This window comes from Thalassophryne amazonica, chromosome 4 (genome assembly GCF_902500255.1).
Source record: "Thalassophryne amazonica chromosome 4, fThaAma1.1, whole genome shotgun sequence".
NCBI lineage: Eukaryota > Metazoa > Chordata > Actinopteri > Batrachoidiformes > Batrachoididae > Thalassophryne > Thalassophryne amazonica.
Window position 1 is genome coordinate 22,499,110 of NC_047106.1, and position 25,537 is coordinate 22,524,646.

The following is a 25,537-nucleotide window of genomic DNA, read 5'->3' on the forward strand; positions in this document are numbered from 1 at the left end:
TCATCCCAATGGTCAGAGCTCCATCATTCCACTGTGGAGAGAGGAGAACCTTCCAGAAAGACAACCATCTCTGCAGCAATCCACCAATCAGGCCTGTATGGTAGAGTGGCCAGATGGAAGCCACTCCTTAGTAAAATGCACATGGCAGCCCACCTGGAGTTTGACAAAAGGCACCTGAAGGACTCTCAGAGAATGAGAAACAAAATTTGCTGGTCTGATGAGACAAAGATCAAACTCTTTGGTGTGAATGCCAGGCATCATACTTGGAGGAAACCATGCAGGCACCATCCCTACAGTCAAGCATGGTGGTGGCATCATCATGCTGTGGGGATGCTTTTCAGTGGCAGGAACTGGGAGACTAGTCAGGATTGAGGGAAAGATGAATGCAGCAATGTACAGAGACATCCTGGATGAAAACCTGCTCCAGAGCGCTCTAGATCTCAGACTGGGGCGATGGTTCATCTTTCAGCAGAACAATGGCCCTGAGCACACAGCCAAGATATCAAAGGAGTGGCTTCAGGACAACTCTGTGAATGTCCTTGAGTGGCCCAGCCAGAGCCCAGACCTGAATCCGATTGAACATCTCTGGAGAGATCTGAAAATGGCTGTCCACCGACGCTCCCCATCCAACCTGATGGAACTTGAGAGGTGCTGCAAAGAGGAATGGGCAAAACTGCCCAAAGATAGATGCACCAAGCTTGTGGCATCATATTCAAGAAGACTTGAGGCTGTGATTGCTGCCAAAGGTGGATCAACAAAGTATTGAGCAAAGGATGTGTACATGTGATTTAAAGGTTCTTATTTTTAAAATCATGGTATCATTATGGGGTGTTGTGAATAGAATTTTGAGGGAAAATGAGTTTACTCCATTTTGGAATAGGGGAGGTGATGGTCAAGTGGTTAAAGCGTTGGGCTTGAGACCAGAGCATCCTCAGTTCAAATCCCAGACTGACCGGAGAAATCACAAAGGGCCCTTCGTCAAAGTCCTTAATCCTCTAGTTGGTCCCGATGTGTAGTGGGCACCTTGCATGGCAGCAGCCTCACATTGGGGTAAATGTGAGGCATTGATGTGTAAAGCACTTTGAGTGTCTGATGCAGATGGAAAAGCGCTATATAAATGCAGTCCATTTACCATTTGGAATAATGTTGTAACATAACAAAATGTAGAAAAAGTGAAGTCCTGTGAATACTTTCCAGATGCGCTGTATTAGGATCACTGTATTTTTAAAAAAATCGAATATTTATTTTTACATATTTTTCCAACTTTTTCTGATTTGGGATTGTAAAAGCAGGAATAATAACAACAAGTGGAGATATCAGTACCACCCACAAGATAAGCCTACAAATGTAACAGAGGGAGGAATAGAAATTCACAGATAAGAAAACTAACAGGTGAAGGTGAATCATGTCAGCCCTGAACTCAAACAGTGTCTGATGTAGCTTCGTTTGGCCATCAATACAGTGCCTTGAAAAAGTACTGGGCCCCTTGGTATTTCAAACATTTAAATTTTTTTTATGCCATTTCAAATACAAAAAGTAATTCAGGCTTCTCAAATACATTTTCTAAAATGATCCTTCTTAAACTCAAAACAAATATCTACAATTTGATATAAATTACATAAAAATATCAAAGCAAAGATGATGGGTTGCATAAGTATTGGGTCCCTTTGGTATAACAAAATGTGTAAAGTCTATTAAACCAGCAGTTATCAGTCTAATATCGTGCTCTTTTCAACAGAGTCTTTTGATCCAGACAAGCAGTTGTGCTGTGGTCCAAACAAACGGATCCTTGAAAGAAGATCCATCAAGCACCAGTGCTGTGCAAGTGACCAGTTTGATCCTGAAACCAAGTGCTGCTGTCCGATGAATGGAACTCTTCATGTCGTACCCTACCAGCCAAACTGCTGTGCAGAGGAGTCAGATGAAGGTACTTATTACCCTCTGCTTTTTACTATCAATAGAGGGCTCTGTGGTTGTAGCACAGTTTTTTTTTTTTTTTTTTTTTTTAACTATTTCAGAAATTGAAGCTTTTTCATTTTTTAATCAGAAACATCTTCCACTTATTTGAAATCACACAAACAGTAGGATCTCCACACTGGCCTCTGCCTGATTATTTTTTATATAATTACACAGAATTTGTTATATTTGCAGGAAAAGCCTCAACAAGACAGTTAACACCGACAGGTGAAATTGTGACATTTACAACAATACATACAGTATTATATATTAGGCCTAAATAGATCCTTGTCATTTGATTGGTGGTTTGTATGTCATGTGATATTGATCATTCGTCCTATTTGCCATTGTGTACCATTTAATATGCAGTTTTTCTTCTACACGTTTTGTACCATTGCACAGTGTGATCACCACGCGCTCACACTAGCGTTGACCACGCTTAGTTTAAAAACAAACATGGCGGGGTTTGTTTTGGTAACAGATGATTTGAACAAGCTCCAGGCAGCCGTAAGCCGTCTGTGGACATTTGCAGCATTCGCTTGGACGCCTCTAGCTAAATGAGAAACGCTGTCGCAATTTTTTTGCTGGACTAAATAAAGCAGGCAATCTGTACACGAAGACGTCAATGCACGGGATCACGTACAGATCACATCTTCATTTTAAGACCATGAGAGATGTTGATATCAACAAAGCTGATAGGTTTTATCATTTAGATTGCTATTCAAATGTTCTTGTTGGACTATTTGGAACCTCTTGACCTTAAAGAACCAGTGACACACACCAAAATGTAATTCTGTTTTCTCTTGTTTATAAATGAATGAAATATCAAACGGCAAGGATCTATTTTAGGCGTTATATAAAACAAATAATGAATGCTTTTTTCATTTGTGCAATAGAAAGAATACTTCATGAGGTGAAAGATCCATCTACACCAGTGGTCTCCAAACTATTCCAGAAAGAGCCGAGAGGGTGCAGGTTTTCTTTGCAGCCACTGACTCCAGCAGGTGATTTCACTGATGAACTCATCCCACCTGCTCCAAGTGATGTTAATCAATGAATTCAGCTGCTGGAGTCAGTGGCTGCAAAGAAAACCTGCACCCTCTCGGCTCTTTCTGGAATAGTTTGGAGACCAGTGATCTATACTTCCCCTGAGCATCTTGTGTTCTTTCTCCTGTTTGAACTTTTACTTGTGTTTCCTTAGACTTTTCAGAATCAATATGGAAACAAAGCTTCCACAAATACCAGAGTTATTCATCTCAGCCTTAACTTTTATGTTGTACATTCCAACAAAATAAGACACAATGGGCCTCATGTATCAATGTTGCGCACTTGTGGCGTAAATTTACGGCGTAAACTTGAAATACACCAAAGTCGCCGTGACATGTATCAAGCAGTGCGCACCTGCCCATTTCTGGCGTACGCCTGACGTGATCTTGATAAATGCAGCGGGTGGAAACGATCGTAATTATAATAAACACGTCCATAAATATTCAGACTCCGCTTCAGACACACCCTCATTTTACGACATGGAAGTCGGGAAGACGGCAATGAGAAAGAACTCCACCAATCACGACGCGTGCCAATAGAGCGTCAAAAGCGGCCGCCGTATCAATTGTTTTGTAGTATATAATCAATAAAGTGTTACAGTGGTCCCTCATTAATCGCAGGAGTTACGTTCTAAAAAATAGCCCGAAATACGCAAAACCGCGACGTAGTCAGCGTTATTTTTTACAATTATTATAGATGTTTCAAAGCTGTAAAACCCCTCACTACGCAGTTTATACACTTTCTCTATCAGGCATTAACATTTTCTCACTTTTCTCTCGTGTGTAAACACTCTCAAAGTTCAAACCTTAGTAGGAAAATAAAACCAAACTGTTTTCAGGCCCAAACATTTGTTTGAGAAATAAAAATAGAACGTTTTCCTATAAATAATTATGATGGCTTTTAGAACTAACGAATTAATTTTAATGATCAACGAACGAGGTCGGACACATAAGAAATTATTAATAGTGACTGACCAGTATTTCACAGATTGGGCCTCTGCGTCCTGACGCTGCGCCTTTTCCCACTCACACCTGGCTGCAGCAGGTGTGTGTTTCCGTGTGACAAACACAGTTATGAGTAGTTGTTGGCGCTCTTTTCTCTTCTGGGCAACAAGATTCTTATGAACAGATATGCAGAACACAGAACATTGTAAAAAAAAAAAAAAAAAGGCAATGCAAAATTGGACTAAATACTCCACGAGACTCCGAGGCCACGACAGGTGAACGGCGTTATAGCGAGGGACCACTGTATTCTCTTTTCACATGTCAATAATTCTTGACATGTGGATATTTGCTCGCTCAATTAATAAGACACGCCTAATCTGTCAGATTTCTTTATTTTTTAAATGTATTTCTGTATTTATTTTATTGTGACAACCGAATGGAGACGACAAAACCTGGTTGCAGCACGGGCGAATTAAGGGAATGACGGAACTACAGTTGTTATTATCAATTTCATTGTCTAAAATGATCACACCACATGAAGTTAAGCTCAGCGCTGCTCTGGCTCCAGGCTCGAAGTCTGGAGAAAAAGGTGAGCAGCGCTGTCCTTCCTGTCAGCGCTGTAGCCACGGATCGTGCTCCATAACAATCCCGCAAAGGCGGGATTTGTATTGATTATTATGTAGTATAATCAGGAAAGTGTTATTTATGTAACATATGCATTGATTTGTATAATGGCACTGTTTATCATGTTGATCATCTTCATTTTTATGTGGATTCCAGCGCTGGTTCATTTTGGTGTATAATTTACGCCACCTCTCGACCTGGTGTATATTTTCAGCGCAGCGTACGCCAACGACCACATTGATAAATGCCAAATAGCGCAGCCGTTTTGGCGTACACCCCATATACGCTCAAATATCGCCGTACGCAACGTTGATACATGAGGCCCAGTATATGCAGCCTGGTTTTGGATCTGGACTGAAATCCAAATTGTTTGCACTCACATGTCTATATTCTATTGATGGGAAGATTTTGACCCAGTACACAAATATTCCAATGGATGATGGTGAATACATGAATCAAGTGGGAAAGTGTTTTTTTTTTACCCTTTGACCTTAGATAACCTTAATGTTTTCTTAGAAAATAAACAAAATATTTTATAAAATTTGACGACTTTTAAACAAAATTAGAAATAGATAAAACAGAAGCCCCGTGTACACCGTCAACCCGTTCACATCTCTAACCGTTTTTCCCCACTCGACGACACACCTGCCGAGGATCAAACTCTGGTTATTGGCGACTCTGTTTTGAGAAATGTGAAGTTAGCGACACCAGCAACCATTGTCAATTGTCTTCCGGGGGCCAGAGCAGGCGACATCGAAGGACATTTGAAATTGCTGGCTAAGGCTAAGCGTAAATTTGGTAAGATTGTAATTCACGTCGGCAGTAATGACACTCGGTTACGCCAATCGGAGGTCACTAAAATTAACATTAAATCGGTGTGTAACTTTGCAAAAACAATGTCGGACTCTGTAGTTTTCTCTGGGCCCCTCCCCAATCAGACCGGGAGTGACATGTTTAGCCGCATGTTCTCCTTGAATTGCTGGCTGTCTGAGTGGTGTCCAAAAAATGAGGTGGGCTTCATTGATAATTGGCAAAGCTTCTGGGGAAAACCTGGTCTTGTTAGGAGAGACGGCATCCATCCCACTTTAGAGGGAGCAGCTCTCATTTCTAGAAATCTGGCCAATTTTTTTTGGATCCTCCAAACTGTGACTGTCTAGCGTTGGGACCAGGAGGCAGAGCTGTGGTCTTATACACCTCTCTGCAGCTTCTCTCCCCCTGCCATCCCCTTATTACCCCATCCCCGTAGAGACGGTGCCTGCTCCCAGACCACCAATAACTAGCAAAAATCTATTTAAGCATAAAAATTCAAAAAGAAAAAATAATATAGCACCTTCAACTGCACCACAGACTAAAACAGTTAAATGTGGTCTATTAAACATTAGGTCTCTTTCTTCTAAGTCCCTGTTGGTAAATGATATAATAATTGATCAACGTATTGATTTATTCTGCCTAACAGAAACTTGGTTACAGCAGGATGAATATGTTAGTTTAAATGAGTCAACACCCCCGAGTCACACTAACTGTCAGAATGCTCGTAGCACGGGCCGGGGCGGAGGATTAGCAGCAATCTTCCATTCCAGCTTATTAATTAATCAAAAACCTAGACAGAGCTTTAATTCATTTGAAAGCTTGTCTCTTAGTCTTGTCCATCCAAATTGGAAGTCCCAAAAACCAGTTTTATTTGTTATTATCTATCGTCCACCTGGTCGTTACTGTGAGTTTCTCTGTGAATTTTCAGACCTTTTGTCTGACTTAGTGCTTAGCTCAGATAAGATAATTATAGTGGGCGATTTTAACATCCACACAGATGCTGAGAATGACAGCCTCAACACTGCATTTAATCTATTATTAGACTCTATCGGCTTTGCTCAAAAAGTAAATGAGTCCACCCACCACTTTAATCATATTTTAGATCTTGTTCTGACTTATGGTATGGAAATAGAAGACTTAACAGTATTCCGTGAAAACTCCCTTCTGTCTGATCATTTTTTAATAACATTTACATTTACCCTGATGGACTACCCTGCAGTGGGGAATAAGTTTCATTACACTAGAAGTCTTTCAGAAAGCGCTGTAACTAGGTTTAAGGATATGATTCCTTCTTTACGTTCTCTAATGTCATATACCAATACAGAGCAGAGTAGCTACCTAAACTCTGTAAGGGAGCTAGAGTATCTCGTCAATAGTTTTACATCCTCATTGAAGACAACTTTGGATGCTGTAGCTCCTCTGAAAAAGAGAGCTTTAAATCAGAAGTGTCTGACTCCGTGGTATAACTCACAAACTCGTAGCTTAAAGCAGATAACCCGTAAGTTGGAGAGGAAATGGCGTCTCACTAATTTAGAAGATCTTCACTTAGCCTGGAAAAAGAGTTTGTTGCTCTATAAGAAAGCCCTCCGTGAAGCTAGGACATCTTTCTACTCATCACTAATTGAAGAAAATAAGAACAACCCCAGGTTTCTTTTCAGCACTGTAGCCAGGCTGACAAAGAGTCAGAGCTCTATTGAGCTGAGTATTCCATTAACTTTAACTAGTGATGACTTCATGACTTTCTTTGCTAACAAAATTTTGACTATTAGAGAAAAAATTACTCATAACCATCCCAAAGATGTATCGTTATCTTTGGCTGCTTTCAGTGATGCCGGTATTTGGTTAGACTCTTTCTCTCCGATTGTTCTGTCTGAGTTATTTTCATTAGTTACTTCATCCAAACCATCAACATGCTTATTAGACCCCATTCCTGCCAGGCTGCTCAAGGAAGTCCTACCATTATTTAATGCTTCAATCTTAAATATGATCAATCTATCTTTGTTAGTTGGTTATGTACCACAGGCCTTTAAGGTGGCAGTAATTAAACCATTACTTAAAAAGCCATCACTTGACCCAGCTATCTTAGCTAATTATAGGCCAATCTCCAACCTTCCTTTTCTCTCAAAGATTCTTGAGAGGGTAGTTGTAAAACAGCTAACTGATCACCTGCAGAGGAATGGTCTATTTGAAGAGTTTCAGTCAGGTTTTAGAATTCATCATAGTACAGAAACAGCATTAGTGAAGGTTACAAATGATCTTCTTATGGCTTCGGACAGTGGACTTATCTCTGTGCTTGTTCTGTTGGACCTCAGTGCTGCTTTTGATACTGTTGGCCATAAAATTTTATTACAGAGATTAGAGCATGCCATAGGTATTAAAGGCACTGCGCTGCGGTGGTTTGAATCATATTTGTCTAATAGATTACAGTTTGTTCATGTAAATGGGGAATCTTCTTCACAGACTAAAGTTAATTATGGAGTTCCACAAGGTTCTGTGCTAGGACCAATTTTATTCACTTTATACATGCTTCCCTTGGGCAGTATTATTAGACGGTATTGCTTAAATTTTCATTGTTACGCAGATGATACCCAGCTTTATCTATCCATGAAGCCAGAGGATACACACCAATTAGCTAAACTGCAGGATTGTCTTACAGACATAAAGACATGGATGACCTCTAATTTCCTGCTTTTAAACTCAGATAAAACTGAAGTTATTGTACTTGGCCCCACAAATCTTGGAAGCATGGTGTCTAACCAGATCGTTACTCTGGATGGCATTTCCCTGATCTCTGGTAATACTGTGAGAAATCTTGGAGTTATTTTTGATCAGGATATGTCATTCAAAGCGCATATTAAACAAATATGTAGGACTGCCTTTTTTCATTTACGCAATATCTCTAAAATCAGAAAGGTCTTGTCTCAGAGTGATGCTGAAAAACTAATTCATGCATTTATTTCCTCTAGGCTGGACTATTGTAATTCATTATTATCAGGTTGTCCTAAAAGTTCCCTAAAAAGCCTTCAGTTGGTTCAGAATGCTGCAGCTAGAGTACTGACGGGGACTAGCAGGAGAGAGCATATCTCACCCGTGTTGGCCTCTCTTCATTGGCTTCCTGTTGATTCTAGAATAGAATTTAAAATTCTTCTTCTTACTTATAAGGTTTTGAATAATCAGGTCCCATCTTATCTTAGGGACCTCGTAGTACCATATTACCCCATTAGAGCGCTTCGCTCTCAGACTGCGGGCTTACTTGTAGTTCCTAGGGTTTGTAAGAGTAGAATGGGAGGCAGAGCCTTCAGCTTTCAGGCTCCTCTCCTGTGGAACCAGCTCCCAATTCAGATCAGGGAGACAGATACCCTCTCTACTTTTAAGATTAGGCTTAAAACTTTCCTTTTCGCTAAGGCTTATAGTTAGGGCTGGATCGGGTGACCCTGGACCATCCCTTGGTTATGTTGCTTTAGACGTAGACTGTGGGGGGGTTCCCATGATGCACTGTTTCTTTCTTTTTTTGCTCCGTATGCATCACTCTGCATTTAATCATTAGTGATCGATCTCTGCCCCCCTTCTCGGCATGTCTTTTTCCTGGTTCTTTCCCTCAGCCCCAACCAGTCTCAGCAGAAGACTGCCCCTCCCTGAGCCTGGTTCTGCTGGAGGTTTCTTCCTGTTAAAAGGGAGTTTTTCCTTCCCACTGTGGCCAAGTGCTTGCTCATAGGGGGTCGTTTTGACCGTTGGGGTTTTTCATGGTTATTGTATGGCCTTGCCTTGCAATATGGAGCGCCTTGGGGCAACTGTTTGTTGTGATTTGGCGCTATATAAGAAAAAAGTTGATTGATTGAAGTTGATAAATACAAATAGTATAGGTTTGTCCTGTTTTCCATATAAACAAAAATAAAGGCCACATTACATGCTAATCCCACATTGAAAAAGATAAGATGAACTAAGTGGAAACTTACCACACAATCTCAATGTCTTACTTAAACTGTCAACGTTAGCCATTAGCGCTTAGCCACTAATAGCTGTTAGCCATCAATACTGGACCGTCTGGATCTCAAAAAGGGTCCATATCCTAAGGCTTTAGATTCTTCCAGATAAAGTCAGTCACTGCAGACGGGTCCTCAATTCGTTTGTCTTGGCCTGTTGACAAGGAGATGCGAAGAACTGCACGGAAGAGGATCCCAAACTTAATCCCCTGACTGCTCTGCAGTTGCTGCTTTGCCACCGTGAAAGCCTCTCTCATGTTAGCCATCCTGGCGGTGTAGTCAGAAGATACTTACTCACTTTCTTGTCGTGGACAGTCAGTGAGTTTGTGTGGGAAGTTTCACGGAACACCACCTCTCTCTGTTGATAATCGTGAAATTTCACCACAATAACTCTCGGGGGTTCTCCTTCGCTGGGCGGTGGTTGCAGGCCGAGGTGGGCCGAGTCCAAAGTCGGAGCCAAGTTGAGACGCAGTAGCTCCTGAAGGACCTTCGTAATAGCATCTGTAGGCCATTGGCCTCCGTTGTTCTCATTTCCTCTTTTATCCTGACAATGCGAGCATTGGATCGGCGCTGACGTCCTTCCAAGTCATCCAGCTTTAGCCATAGCATAGCAAACTTCAACTTCAGCCGGCCAACATCCCACTTTGTGTCAGTCATCTTATCTGACTGCATGTTCAGTCCGTCTTCCAGATCCTTCACATGACTCTCTTGTTTCTCCACGTCATCCCATATATAGTCTGTTTTGGCATTTAAATCAATTTCAATTCAATTTCAATTTGTTTTCATTTATATAGCACCAAATCACAACAGAGTTGCCTCAAGGCTCTTCACACAAGTAAGGTCTAACCTTACTAACCCCCAGAGCAGCAGTCGTAAGGAAAAACTCTCTCTGAGGAAGAAACCTCAAGCAGACCAGACTCAAAGGGGTGACCCTCTGTTTTGGCCATTCTACAGACATAAATTACAGAACAATTCACAAAACGAATATACAGGAAATGCTGTTGGTGCACAGGACAGGAGGGTCTCCAGCACAAATACCACACCCATCTCTGGATGGAGCTGCACCTTAAACAGAGAGAAAAAACAGAGTCAGGCATCAGAAAGATAAGAAATACAAAAACAGGAAATACTAAGGTGATCACCGGCCACTAGCCCTAAGCTTCACTAAAAGACCCAGAATTTAGGTAAAGTTGAGGCCGTGGCATACTCTGTTTCCTAATAAAATGAATTAAATGAGTAAAAGGCGTAAAACAAAACTATGCCAGTATGCTAGCCATACGAAAGGCAAAATAAGTGCGTCTTAAGTCTGGACTTGAAAGTCTCCACAGAATCTGACTGTTTTATTGACACAGGGAGATCATTCCACAGAACAGGGGCACAATAAGAGAAAGCTCTGTGACTTGCAGAATTCTTATTCACCCTAGGGACACAAAGTAGTCCTGCACCATGAGGATGCAAAGCCCAGGCCGGTACGTAAGGTTTAATTGGGTCAGTTAGGTAGAGAGGTGCCAGTCCGTGAACAATTTTATAGACTAGTAGCAGAACTGACTTATGACAAAGTCTTGGATAGACTTATGTGCATAAGTCTATCCAAGACAATATCGTACTCTCACTGCTTGCAACAGCAGCCATCACCTCCAGATGAGTCTATAGCTTCGTCGTTCAAGGCTCGAGCAGATGTATTTTTGCTCATGGCAGCTTCTAGAATGGTCAAATGGCGTGCAAAGTTATGAATTAAGAGGTTTGATGTATCAATATCGTGTGAAATCGTCAAATCTATTTGGGGTTGACTGAAAAAAGTTAAATATTTACAAAACATTTGCCCTGTTCAGGAACTTCACAAAAAACACGTATCTACATGTTATCGCTTACCAGCGCCCCCACAAGCTGTTTTTTATTGATCTCAGCCATCAAAGTTTATCTTCATGCCCTTTAAATTGGGTGGGCTTATACATGATGGCATTTGTTGTTTTTGGAATTATCTTGTTGACAGTCTTTAAGGGAATTGACTCATTTATGTTCACTCAGTACCTTTAAAGTCTAATGCCACGTTCACACTGGCGAGATCAGACGCTACAAATTCGCGGGGGTCGTGTGGCGACGGACGCGCCTCCTTCGCCCGGTGTGTCGCTCTGCTTTTGCTGGGAAAATTCACCCCGGTGCGCCATCAAATAGGAGGAGCTTCCATTCTGCTCCCTGGTTCCGGTTGTCAGTCAAGTTAACATGACGGACCTTGATCACACAGAGCGAGTTGTTGTGGAAAGCTCCCAATACAGGGAGTATCATTATTTGCTGCAGGAGCTAGGTCTGGATGATGGCCGGTTTCAGCGGTCCTTCCACCTCTGCAGGACCCAGTTTGAGGACCTCCTGTCCCGTTCACGCGCGCACATGTAAACAATTAAAAAAAAAAAAAAGAAACTCAGCTGCTTGTTACGGGGCTGCAGCTCGCTCTTCCCCCAAAAAACTCTGTCATAATTGTGTTTAGAAACCAGTCACCATTTGCTTTATTATACATCTGTGTAGTTAATAAAATATTCTCCACAGACGATTCGCTCGCGCGCGCGCATGAAAAGTAAAAAAAAGAAACTCCGCTCCCCGCTGCTGCTCGCTCCAAAAACTCTGTCATAATTGTGTTTAGAAACCAGTCAGCATTTGTTTTATTATACATCTGTGTAGTTAATAAGTAAAATAATCTCCATGGACGATTCGATCGCGCGCGCAGTAAAATACAAAGAAAAAGAAACTCTGCTCCCGCTGCTGCAGGGCTGCTGCTTGCTCCAAAAACTCTGTCATAATTGTGAAGTAAATGACAAAAGAGACATAAGTCCTGCTCACAGGCTGCTACCAGAGACAGAACATGTTCACATCTTCAGTCAAACTCCAGACATCTCCACGTCACTACATATTCAGTCCCTGATTGGTCATCGCGGCGCGGCAAGACGAAAAAGTTCCAATTTTTCGACTTGGGGAGGACGGCAACGCGACGTGATGCGACGCAATATCGCGCCGCAAACGCACCAATCGCTCAAAATCGCTTCACTCGTGTCACTTCACTCGTGTCGCGCTGCGTGACTTGGAGCCAAAACATGTCGTTCCATAGGGATTACATGGCAACTGTTGGGGAAAGTGTAGTGACACGGACCCACAACAGGGGGCGCAAATGAACGGTCAATAGATGAGCCAAAAGGTAACAATTTAATGTTGTGAATGTGCACAACGATTATACAGACAATCACAGAATCTGACAGCAGTCAAGGTGACGTGTGGGCAGGCTCGAGGATAGAAGACGTCTGTCCTGAGAAGAGCCGGAACCACACGATTTCCACCGCCACAGAACCTGGTGAATACTGGAGCCGCCAAGTCCCGAATTCCCAGGTGATCACCGTCCCCGACTGTCGGATCTGGTATTGCTGGTGAGGAGCACAAACAGTGAGATGTGGGTGTGTGCACACCCAGTAACAAAAACAGTCAGAAGGTGGAAAGTCACCTCCACCTCTAATCACACACTCGTGCAGCTCCTGTTAAGCCACTTATCTGGTTTGGGTGTGAAGCGAAGTCGTCGCTGTTCACACCAAACGCCAATCCAGCAGATAAGGCACACCACAGGAAAACGGCTGCAAAAGAGTTCAGACTATTATTTAGTTTTAAGTCAGCAGAGAAATTACCTTCACAGGTAGATGATATCTCGGCAGCGAGGTGGAGATGACGTCCGGCTTTTATGGAGTGGATTGATGAAGTGCAGATGGGTGACAGCTGTCAACCCCGGCTGTGTCTGTGGCGGCAGCGCCCTCTCGTGCCTGAAGCCCGCACTTCAGGCAGGGGGCGCCCTCTGGTGGTGGGCCAGCAGTACCTCCTCTTCTGGCAGCCCACACAACAGCAACCTGTCACTGCTGTCGCTCTCGTCGCGCCCAGTGTGAACACAGCATAAAGACATTCAACCCTTTTCTTCATCATAATTCATGTTATGGTCACATCACTTCACATGTGGGATTATCTGTGTGCCAACATTTATAACAATGTTATTATAATACATCAATATTTTGCAGTAGATTATTTTCAGTCCTCACATCTGGCCTTGGGAGAAACTTAACTTTGTCATTAAAAATACAATCATGCATTCATGTGTCAATTTCATATTAAATACTGCAGTGCAAAGAATTATGTTGTGATTTTATGTGTCTTCTCAGCTAATATCACGCAGGGTATCAGACAAAAAGTGTCATCTTACTGTGAACTGAAGCCGTACGACAGACTTAATGAAATATGCTGTCAGGGAACGATCAGCGTCAAACCCGTAGCAAAGGCTGAGTGCTGCGGAACAGGTGAGTAAAACCAGAGACTGTTCATGAATCCGTCTAGTCTCCTCAGTTTATCACCATTAGAGGGAGCACTGGATGAAAACATTAAAACACTTCCAGTCATAGTATTTCAGGAACATTGCTCAGATATGAACAACTGAGAATGTCCACTATGCAGTTCCAAGGAGAAGGAAATATATGTACCCATACTTTTTCTGGAAACAGATTCTAGTATTCTAGTCCAAGTTGAAAAACTGAATTACCTTAGTTGCTAAGAGAGGCTTTGAATATTTTAATTTTTTGTGTACTTATTTTTCTTTTACTTTATTGATTTATTTTTGTTTTTGTGTGTGTTTTTGATGTTCTTGAACATAAATGCCATGTAGTACAATCAAGCAACAAAATCAAAAGTACAGTGAGACTCATGTGATGTTGTGCTGTCATGGACAAAACCTTTAAGAAAATTTTGTGGTTAAAAAATGTCACATGTGAAAGCTGTCATGTAAATCCTTAAAAAAAAAAGAAAGAGTGAAAAAAATATGTCAGAAAACAGTGACACCATTTCATGGCTAAAGGCAAATTGTGCATGTATGTGGCTGATGAACCTTCAGTTCCTTGATTTCAGAATGTAAAACAAACCGTTCTCCCTCTACGTTACCTATGAGCGTGAGATCCTGAGATAAATAGTTAAACTCTTTGCCATAGAGTCTGTCCAAAAATACAAATACACCACGACACAGCATCAAGTACGAGGGCTGTCAATAAAGTATAGGTCCTTTTTATTTTTTTCAAAAACTATATGGATTTCATTCATATGTTTTTACGTCAGACATGCTTGAACCCTCGTGCGCATGCGTGAGTTTTTCCACGCCTGTCGGTGACGTCATTCGCCTGTGAGCACTCCTTGTGGGAGGAGTCCTCCAGCCCCTCGTCGGAATTCCTTTGTCTGAGAAGTTGCTGAGAGACTGGCGCTTTGTTTGATCAAAATTTTTTCTAAACCTGTGAGACACATCGAAGTGGACACAGTTCAAAAAATTAAGCTGGTTTTCGGTGAAAATTTTAACGGCTGATGAGAGATTTTGAGGTGATACTGTCGCTTTAAGGACTTCCCACGGAGCGGGACGTCGTGCAGCGCTCCCAGGCGCCGTCGTCAGCCTGTTTCAAGCTGAAAACCTCCACATTTCAGGCTCTATTGATCCAGGACGTCGTGAGAGAACAGAGAAGTTTCAGAAGAAGTCGGTTTCAGCATTTTATCCGGATATTCCACTGTTAAAGAAGATTATTTTAATGAAAGACGCGCGGACGGGTCCGCACGTCGGGACGCAGCCGGCGCGGTGCGGCGGCACAGGAAAAACACCTCCGTGTTGATAACCATTTGTAAAATCCAGGCCACTTTTGATGGCTTTCAGTGGAGTGAGTATATGAGAAATTGTTTAACAGCTGGACATGTTCCAACTTGTCCTTAAGGCTTCCAACGGAGGTGTTTTTCCTGTGGCGGAGCGTCGCAGCGGCTGCGAGCCGACGCTGCAATCCGTCCGCACGTCTTTCGTTAAAAAAAAACTCCTTTAACAGTGGAATATCCGGATAAAATGCTGAAACCGACTTCTTCTGAAACTTCTCTGTTCTCTCACGACGTCCTGGATCAATAGAGCCTGAAATGTGGAGGTTTTCAGCTTGAAACAGGCTGACGACGGCGCCTGGGACCGCTGCACGACGTCTCGCTCTGTGGGAAGTCCTTAAAGTGACAGTATCACCTCAAAATCTCTCATCAGCCGTTAAAATTTTCACTGAAAACCAGCTTAATTTTTCGAACCATGTCCACTTCGATGTGTCTCACAGGTTTAGAAAAAATTTTGATCAAACAACGCGCCAGTCTCTCAGCAACTTCTCAGACAAAGGAATTCCGACGAGGGGCTGGACGACTCCTCCCACAAGGAGTGCTCACAGGCGAATGACGTCACCGACAGGCGTGGAAAAACTCACGCATGCGCACGAGGGTTCAAGCATGTCTGACGTAAAAACATATGAATGAAATCCATATAGTTTTTGAAAAAAATAAAAAGGACCTATACTTTATTGACAGCCCTCGTATAGTATTCAAATGAACAGGGAAGTCTTAACTAAAAATGCTTGTTCGTAAGTACACACAAAATTACCAGTAACTTGCATAAGAAAACTGTTTAGATCATTCAGATAACGACTAAATAAGAATACAAAAACTGTGATATTGAAAATCACTCAGAAAATGGGCACCTTTTGTGCCATTGCTCTCATCTCACAGGCACGCACAGATTTTCGTGCCACAAATCGCAGTACATTTTTGGAAATGAGAAACCATTGGATGAAATAGAAGTCAAAGTATACAGTGGATCCAGAAAGTATTCACAGCGCTGCACTTTTTCCATATTTTTTTTAAGTTGCAGCCTTATTCCAAAATGGAAGATATTCTTTTTTTTCCATGAAAATTCTACATACACACAATACTCCATAATGACAATGTGACTTTTTTTATTTTTGCAAATTTATTTAAAAAAAAAAAAATCACATGAACATAATTATTCACAGCTTTTGCCATTAAAATCAATATTGAGCTCAAGTGCATCCTGTTTCCACTGATCATCCTTGAGATGTTTCTCCAGCTTAATTGGAGTCTATCTGGGTTAAATTCAATGGATTGGACATGATTTGGAAAGACACACACCTGTTTACATATAAGGTCCCACAGTTGACCGTGCATGTCAGAGCACAAACCAAGCATGAAGTCAAAGGAATTGTCTGTGGACTTCTGAGACAGGATTGTCTCAAGGCACAAATCTGGGGAAGAGCACAGAAACATTTCTGCTGCTTTGAAGGTCCCAATGAGCACAGTGAAGAAGTTTAGATCAATCAGGACTCCTCCTAGAGCTAGACGCCCATCTAAACTGAGCAATCAGGGGAGAAGGACCTTAGTCAGGGAGGTGACCAAGAACCCACTGGTCACTCAGACCATCATCCCATTGGTCAGAACTCCATCATTCCACTGTGGAGAGAGGAGAACCTTCCAGAAAGACAACCATCTCTGCAGCAATCCACCAATCAGGCCTGTATGGTAGAGTGGCCAGATGGAAGCCACTCCTTAGTAAAAGGCACATGGCAGCCCACCTGGAGTTTGACAAAAGGCACCTGAAGGACTCGCAGACCATGAGAAACAAAATTTGCTGGTCTGATGAGACAAAGATCGAACTCTTTGGTGTGAATGCCAGGCATCATACTTGGAGGAAACCAGGAACCATCCCTACAGTGAAGCATGGTGGTGGCAGCATCATGCTGTGGGGATGTTTTTCAGCAGCAGGAACTGGGAGACTAGTCACGATTGAAGGAAAGATGAATGCAGCAATGAACAAATCAAATCAAATCAATTTTATTTATATAGCGCCAAATCACAACAAACAGTTGCCCCAAGGCACTTTATATTGTAAGGCAAGGCCATACAATAATTACGGAAAAACCCCAACGGTCGAAACGACCCCCTGTGAGCAAGCACTTGGCGACAGTGGGAAGGAAAAACTCCCTCTTAACAGGAAGAAACCTCCAGCAGAACCAGGCTCAGGGAGGGGCAGTCTTCTGCTGGGACTGGTTGGGGCTGAGGGAGAGAACCAGGAAAAAGACATGCTGTGGAGGGGAGCAGAGATCAATCACTAATGATTAAATGCAGAGTGGTGCATACAGAGCAAAAAGAGAAAGAAACAGTACATCATGGGAACCCCCCAGCAGTCTACGTCTATAGCAGCATAACTAAGGGATGGTTCAGGGTCACCTGATCCAGCCCTAACTATAAGCTTTAGCAAAAAGGAAAGTTTTAAGCCTAATCTTAAAAGTAGAGAGGGTGTCTGTCTCCCTGATCTGAATTGGGAGCTGGTTCCACAGGAGAGGAGCCTGAAAGCTGAAGGCTCTGCCTCCCATTCTACTCTTACAAACCCTAGGAACTACAAGTAAGCCTGCAGTCTGAGAGCGAAGCGCTGTATTGGGGTGATATGGTACTATGAGGTCCCTAACATAAGATAGGACCTGATTATTCAAAACCTTATAAGTAAGAAGAAGAATTTTAAATTCTATTCTAGAATTAACAGGAAGCCAATGAAGAGAGGCCAATATGGGTGAGATATGCTCTCTCCTTCTAGTCCCTGTCAGTACTCTAGCTGCAGCATTTAGAATTAACTGAAGGCTTTTCAGGGAACTTTTAGGACAACCTGATAATAATGAATTACAATAGTCCAGTCTAGAGGAAATAAATACATGAATTAGTTTTTCAGCATCACTCTGAGACAAGACCTTTCTAATTTTAGAGATATTGCGCAAATGCAAAAAAGCAGTCCTACATATTTGTTTAATATGCCCATTGAATGACATATCCTGATCAAAAATGACTCCAAGATTTCTCACAGTATTACTAGAGGTCAGGGTAATGCCATCCAGAGTAAGGATCTGGTTAGACACCATGTTTCTAAGATTTGTGGGGCCAAGTACAATAACTTCAGTTTTATCTGCATTTAAAAGCAGGAAATTAGAGGTCATCCATGTCTTTATGTCTGTAAGACAATGCTGCAGTTTAGCTAATTGGTGTGTGTCCTCTGGCTTCATGGATAGATAAAGCTGGGTATCATCTGCGTAACAATGAAAATTTAAGCAATGCTGTCTAATAATACTGCCTAAGGGAAACATGTATAAAGTGAATAAAATTGGTCCTAGCACAGAACCTTGTGGAACTCCATAATTAACCTTAGTCTGTGAAGAAGATTCCCCATTTACATGAACAAATTGTAATCTATTAGATAAATATGATTCAAACCACCGCAGCGCAGTGCCTTTAATACCTATGGCATGCTCTAATCTCTGAATTAAACTTTTATGGTCAACAGTATCAAAAGCAGCACTGAGGTCTAACAGAACAAGCACAGAGATGAGTCCACTGTCTGAGGCCATAAGAAGATCATGTACAGAGACATCCTGGATGAAAACCTGCTCCAGAGCACTCGTGACCTCAGACTGGGGCGATGATTCATGTTTCAGCATGACAGTGACCCTAAACACACAGCCAAGATATCAAAGGAGTGGCTTCAGGACAACTCTGTGAATGTCCTTGAGTGGCCCAGCCAGAGCCCAGACCTGAATCCAATTGAACATCTCTGGAGAGATCTGAAAATGGCTGTGCACCGACGCTCCCCATCCAACCTGATGGAGCTTGAGAGGTGTCTAAAGAGGAATGGGCAAAACTGCTCAATGATAGGTGCACCAAGCTTGTGGTATCATATTCAAGAAGACTTGAGGCTGTGATTGCTGCCAAAGGTGGATCAACAACGTATTGCGCAAATCAATCAATTCAATCAATCAATTTTATTTATATAGCGCCAAATCACAACAAACAGTTGCCCCAAGGCGCTTTATATTGTAAGGCAAGGCCATACAATAATTACGTAAAAACCCCAACGGTCAAAACGACCCCCTGTGAGCAAGCACTTGGCGACAGTGGAAAGGAAAAACTCCCTTTTAACAGGAAGAAACCTCCAGCAGAACCAGGCTCAGGGAGGGGCAGTCTTCTGCTGGGACTGGTTGAGGCTGAGGGAGAGAACCAGGAAAAAGACATGCTGTGGAGGGGAGCAGAGATCAATCATTAATGATTAAATGCAGAGTGGTGCATACAGAGCAAAAAGAGAAAGAAACACTCAGTGCATCATGGGAACCCCCCAGCAGTCTAAGTCTATAGCAGCATAACTAAGGGATGGTTCAGGGTCACCTGATCCAGCCCTAACTATAAGCTTTAGCAAAAAGGAAAGTTTTAAGCCTAATCTTAAAAGTAGAGAGGATGGATGTGTACATGTGAATTAAAGGTTTTTATTTAAAAAAAATTATGGTATCATTATGGGGTGTTGTGAATAGAATTTTGAGGGGAAAAATGAGTTTACTCCATTTTGGAATAGGGGAGGTGATGGTCAAGTGGTTAAAGCGTTGGGCTTGCGACCAGAGGATTCTCGGTTCAAATCCCAGCCTGACCGGAGAAATCACAAAGGGCCCTTGAGCAAAGTCCTTAATCCTCTAGTTGGTCCCGATGTGTAGTGGGCACCTTGCATGGCAGCAGCCTCACATTGGGGTAAATGTGAGGCATTGATGTGTAAAGCACTTTGAGTGTCTGATGCAGATGGAAAAGTGCTATATAAATGCAGTCCATTTACCATTTGGAATAATGCTGTAACATAACAAAATGTAGAAAAAGTGAAGTCCTGTGAATACTTTCCGGATGCGCTGTATTAGGATCACTGTATTTTTTAAAAAAATCTAATATTTATTTTTACATATTTTTCCAACTTTTTCTGATTTGGGATTGTAAAAGCAGGAATAATAACAACAAGTGGAGATATCAGTACCACCCACAAGATAAGCACTACAAATGTAACAGAGGGAGGAATAGAAATTCACAGATAAGAAAACTAACAGGTGAAGGTGAACCATGTCAGCCCTGAACTCAAACAGTGTCTGATGTAGCTTCGTTTGGCCATCAATACAGTGCCTTGAAAAAGTACTGGGCCCCTTGGTATTTCAAACATTTAAATTTTTTTATGCCATTTCAAATACAAAAAGTAATTCATGCTTCTCAAATACATTTTCTAAAATGATCCTCCTTAAACTCAAAACAAATATCTACAATTTGATATAAATTACATAAAAATATCAAAGCAAAGATGATGGGTTGCATAAGTATTGGGTCCCTTTGGTATAACAAAATGTGTAAAGTCTATTAAACCGGCAGTTATCAGTCTAATATCGTGCTCTTTTCAACAGAGTCTTTTGATCCAGACAAGCAGTTGTGCTGTGGTCCAAACAAACGGATCCTTGAAAGAAGATCCATCAAGCACCAGTGCTGTGCAAGTGACCAGTTTGATCCTGAAACCAAGTGCTGCTGTCCGATGAATGGAACTCTTCATGTCGTACCCTACCAGCCAAACTGCTGTGCAGAGGAGTCAGATGAAGGTACTTATTACCCTCTGCTTTTTACTATCAATAGAGGGCTCTGTGGTTGTAGCACACTGTTTTGTTTTTTTAACTATTTCAGAAATTGAAGCTTTTTCATTTTTTAATCAGAAACATCTTCCACTTATTTGAAATCACACAAACAGTAAGATCTCCACACTGGCCTCTGCCTGATTATTTTTTATATAATTACACAGAATTTGTTATATTTGCAGGAAAAGCCTCAACGAGACAGTTAACACCGACAGGTGAAATTGTGACATTTACAACAATACATACAGTATTATATATTAGGCCTAAATAGATCCTTGTCATTTGATTGGTGGTTTGTATGTCATGTGATATTGATCATTCGTCCTATTTGCCATTGTGTACCATTTAATGTGCAGTTTTTGTTCTACACATTTTGTACAATTGCACAGTGTGATCACCACGCGCTCACACTAGCGTTGACAACACTTAGTTTAAAAACAAACATGGCGGGGTTTGTTTTGGTAACAGATGATTTGAACAAGCTGCAGGCAGCCGTAAGCCGTCTGTGGACATTTGCAGCATTCGCTTGGACGCCTCTAGCTAAATGAGAAACGCTGTCGCAATTTTTTTGCTGGACTAAATAAAGCAGGCAGTCTGTACACGAAGACGTCAATGTTTTTTTCATTTGTGTAATAGAAAGAATACTTCATGAGGTGAAAGATCCATCTACACCAGTGGTCTCCAAACTATTCCAGAAAGGGCCGAGAGGGTGCAGGTTTTCTTTGCAGCCACTGACTCCAGCAGGTGATTTCACTGATGAACTCATCCCACCTGCTCCAAGTGATGTTAATCAGTGAAATCAGCTGCTGGAGTCAGTGGCTGCAAAGAAAACCTGCACCCTCTCGGCTCTTTCTGGAATAGTTTGGAGACCACTGATCTACACACTGCTTACTTCCCCTGAGCATCTTGTGTTCTTTCTCCTGTTTGAACTTTTACTTGTGTTTCTTTAGACTTTTCAGAATCAATATGGAAACAAAGCTTCCACAAATACCAGTTATTCATCTCAGCCTTAACTTTTATGTTGTACATTCCAACAAAATAAGACACAATGGGCCTCATGTATCAATGTTGCGCACTTGTGGCGTAAATTTACGGCGTAAACTTGAAATACACCAAAGTCACCATGACATGTATCAAGCAGTGCGCACCTGCCCATTTCTGGCGTACGCCTAACGTGATCTTGATAAATGCGGCGGGTGGAAACGATCGTAATTATAATAAACACGTCCATAAATATTCAGACTCCGCTTCAGACACACCCTCATTTTACGACATGGAAGTCGGGAAGACGGCAATGAAAAAGAACTCCACCAATCACGACGCGTGCCAATAGAGCGTCAAAAGCGGCCGCCGTATCAATTGTTTTGTAGTATATAATCAATAAAGTGTTACAGTGGTCCCTCATTAATCGCAGGAGTTACGTTCTAAAAAATAGCCCGAAATACGCGAAACCGCGACGTAGTCAGCGTTATTTTTTACAATTATTATAGATGTTTCAAAGCTGTAAAACCCCTCACTACGCAGTTTATACACTTTCTCTATCAGGCATTAACATTTTCTCACTTTTCTCTCGTGTGTAAACACTCTCAAAGTTCAAACCTTAGTAGGAAAATAAAACCAAACTGTTTTCAGGCCCAAACATTTGTTTGAGAAATAAAAATAGAACGTTTTCCTATAAATAATTATGATGGCTTTTAGAACTAACGAATTAATTTTAACGATCAACGAACGAGGTCGGACACATAAGAAATTATTAATAGTGACTGACCAGTATTTCACAAATCGGGCCTCTGCGTCCTGACGCTGCGCCTTTTCCCACTCACACCTGGCTGCAGCAGGTGTGTGTTTCCGTGTGACAAACACAGTTATGAGTAGTTGTTGGCGCTCTTTTCTCTTCTGGGCAACAAGATTCTTATGAACAGATACGCAGAACACAGAACATTGTAAAAAAAAAAAAAAAAAAGGCAATGCAAAATTGGACTAAATACTCCACGAGACTCCGAGGCCACGACAGGTGCACGGCGTTATAGCGAGGGACCACTGTATTCTCTTTTCACATGTCAATAATTCTTGACATGTGGATATTTGCTCGCTCAATTAATAAGACACGCCTAATCTGTCAGATTTCTTTATTTTTTAAATGTATTTCTGTATTTATTTTATTGTGACAACCGAATGGAGACGACAAAACCTGGTTGCAGCACGGGCGAATTAAGGGAATGACGGAACTACAGTTGTTATTATCAATTTCATTGTCTAAAATGATCACACCACATGAAGTTAAGCTCAGCGCTGCTCTGGCTCCAGGCTCGAAGTCTGGAGAAAAAGGTGAGCAGCGCTGTCCTTCCTGTCAGCGCTGTAGCCACGGATCGTGCTCCATAACAATCCCGCAAAGGCGGGATTTGTATTGATTATTATGTAGTATAATCAGGAAAGTGTTATTTATGTAACATATGCATTGATTTGTATAATGGCACTGTTTATCATGTTGATCATCTTCATTTTTATGTGGATTCCAGCACTGGTTCATTTTGGTGTATAATTTATGCCACCTCTCGACCTGGTGTATATTTTCAGCGCAGCGTACGCCAACGACCACATTGATAAATGCCAAATAGCGCAGCCGTTTTGGCGTACACCCCATATACGCTCAAATATCGCCGTACGCAATGTTGATACATGAGGCCCATTATATGCAGCCTGGTTTTGGATCTGGACTGAAATCCAAATTGTTTGCACTCACATGTCTATATTCTATTGATGGGAAGATTTTGACCCAGTACACAAATATTCCAATGGATGATGGTGAATACATGAATCAAGTGGGAAAGTGTTTTTTTTTAACCCTTTGACCTTAGATAACCTTAATGTTTTCTTAGAAAATAAACAAAATATTTTATAAAATTTGACGACTTTTAAACAAAATTAGAAATAGATAAATACAAATAGTATAGGTTTGTCCTGTTTTCCATATAAACAAAAATAAAGGCCACATTACATGCTAATCCCACATTGAAAAAGATAAGATGAACTAAGTGGAAATTTACCACACAATCTCAATGTCTTACTTAAACTGTCAACGTTAGCCATTAGCACTTAGCCACTAATAGCTGTTAGCCGTCAATACTGGACCATCTGGATCTCAAAAAGGGTCCATATCCTAAGGCTTTAGATTCTTCCAGGTAAAGTCAGTCACTGCAGACGGGTCCTCAATTCGTTTGTCTTGGCCTGTTGACAAGGAGATGCGAAGAACTGCACGGAAGAGGATCCCAAACTTGATCCCCTGACTGCTCTGCAGTTGCTGCTTTGCCACCGTGAAAGCCTCTCTCATGTTAGCCATCCTGGCGGTGTAGTCAGAAGATACTTACTCACTTTCTTGTCGTGGACAGTCAGTGAGTTTGTGTGGGAAGTTTCACGGAACACCACCTCTCTCTGTTGATAATCGTGAAATTTCACCACAATAACTCTCGGGGGTTCTCCTTCGCTGGGCGGTGGTTGCAGGCCGAGGTGGGCCGAGTCCAAAGTCGGAGCCAAGTTGAGACGAAGTAGCTCCTGAAGGACCTTCGTAATAGCATCTGTAGGCCATTGGCCTCCGTTGTTCTCATTTCCTCTTTTATCCTGACAATGCGAGCATTGGATCGGCGCTGACGTCCTTCCAAGTCATCCAGCTTTAGCCATAGCATAGCAAACTTCAACTTCAGCCGGCCAACATCCCACTTTGTGTCAGTCATCTTATCTGAGTGCATGTTCAGTCCGTCTTCCAGATCCTTCACATGACTCTCTTGTTTCTCCACGTCATCCCATATATAGTCTGTTTTGGCATTTAAATCAATTTCAATTCAATTTCAATTTGTTTTCATTTATATAGCACCAAATCACAACAGAGTTGCCTCAAGGCTCTTCACACAAGTAAGGTCTAACCTTACTAACCCCCAGAGCAGCAGTCGTAAGGAAAAACTCTCTCTGAGGAAGAAACCTCAAGCAGACCAGACTCAAAGGGGTGACCCTCTGTTTTGGCCATTCTACAGACATAAATTACAGAACAATTCACAAAACGAATATACAGGAAATGTTGTTGGTGCACAGGACAGGAGGGTCTCCAGCACAAATACCACACCCATCTCTGGATGGAGCTGCACCTTAAACAGAGAGAAAAAACAGAGTCAGGCATCAGAAAGACAAGAAATACAAAAACAGGAAATACTAAGGTGATCACCGGCCACTAGCCCTAAGCTTCACTAAAAGACCCAGAATTTAGGTAAAGTTGAGGCCGTGGCATACTCTGTTTCCTAATAAAATGAATTAAAAGAGTAAAAGGCGTAAAACAAAACTATGCCAGTATGCTAGCCATACGAAAGGGAAAATAAGTGCGTCTTAAGTCTGGACTTGAAAGTCTCCACAGAATCTGACTGTTTTATTGACACAGGGAGACCATTCCACAGAACAGGGGCACAATAAGAGAAAGCTCTGTGACTTGCAGAATTCTTATTCACCCTAGGGACACAAAGTAGTCCTGCACCATGAGGATGCAAAGCCCAGGCCGGTACGTAAGGTTTAATTGGGTCAGTTAGGTAGAGAGGTGCCAGTCCGTGAACAATTTTATAGACTAGTAGCAGAACCGACTTATGACAAAGTCTTGGATAGACTTATGTGCATAAGTCTATCCAAGACAATATCGTACTCTCACTGCTTGCAACAGCAGCCATCACCTCCAGATGAGTCTATAGCTTCATCGTTCAAGGCTCGAGCAGATCTAGTTTTGCTCATGGCAGCTTCCGAATGGTCAAATGGCGTGCAAAGTTGTGAATTAAGAGGTTTGATGTATCAATATCGTGTG

At 41.9% G+C, this 25,537-nt stretch overlaps 1 protein-coding gene across 1 annotated transcript in view; it reads left to right on the plus strand.

Annotated features, from left to right (window-relative positions):
• Positions 1-25,537, plus strand: part of si:ch211-195m9.3 (galaxin) — an 86,995-nt gene that overhangs the window by 33,902 nt on the left and 27,556 nt on the right. The window contains exons 3-5 of the mRNA XM_034168722.1: positions 1,739-1,927; positions 13,552-13,686; positions 20,479-20,667. Coding sequence (XP_034024613.1) covers positions 1,739-1,927; positions 13,552-13,686; positions 20,479-20,667 — 513 coding nt within the window. The remainder of the gene's footprint in view (positions 1-1,738; positions 1,928-13,551; positions 13,687-20,478; positions 20,668-25,537) is intronic.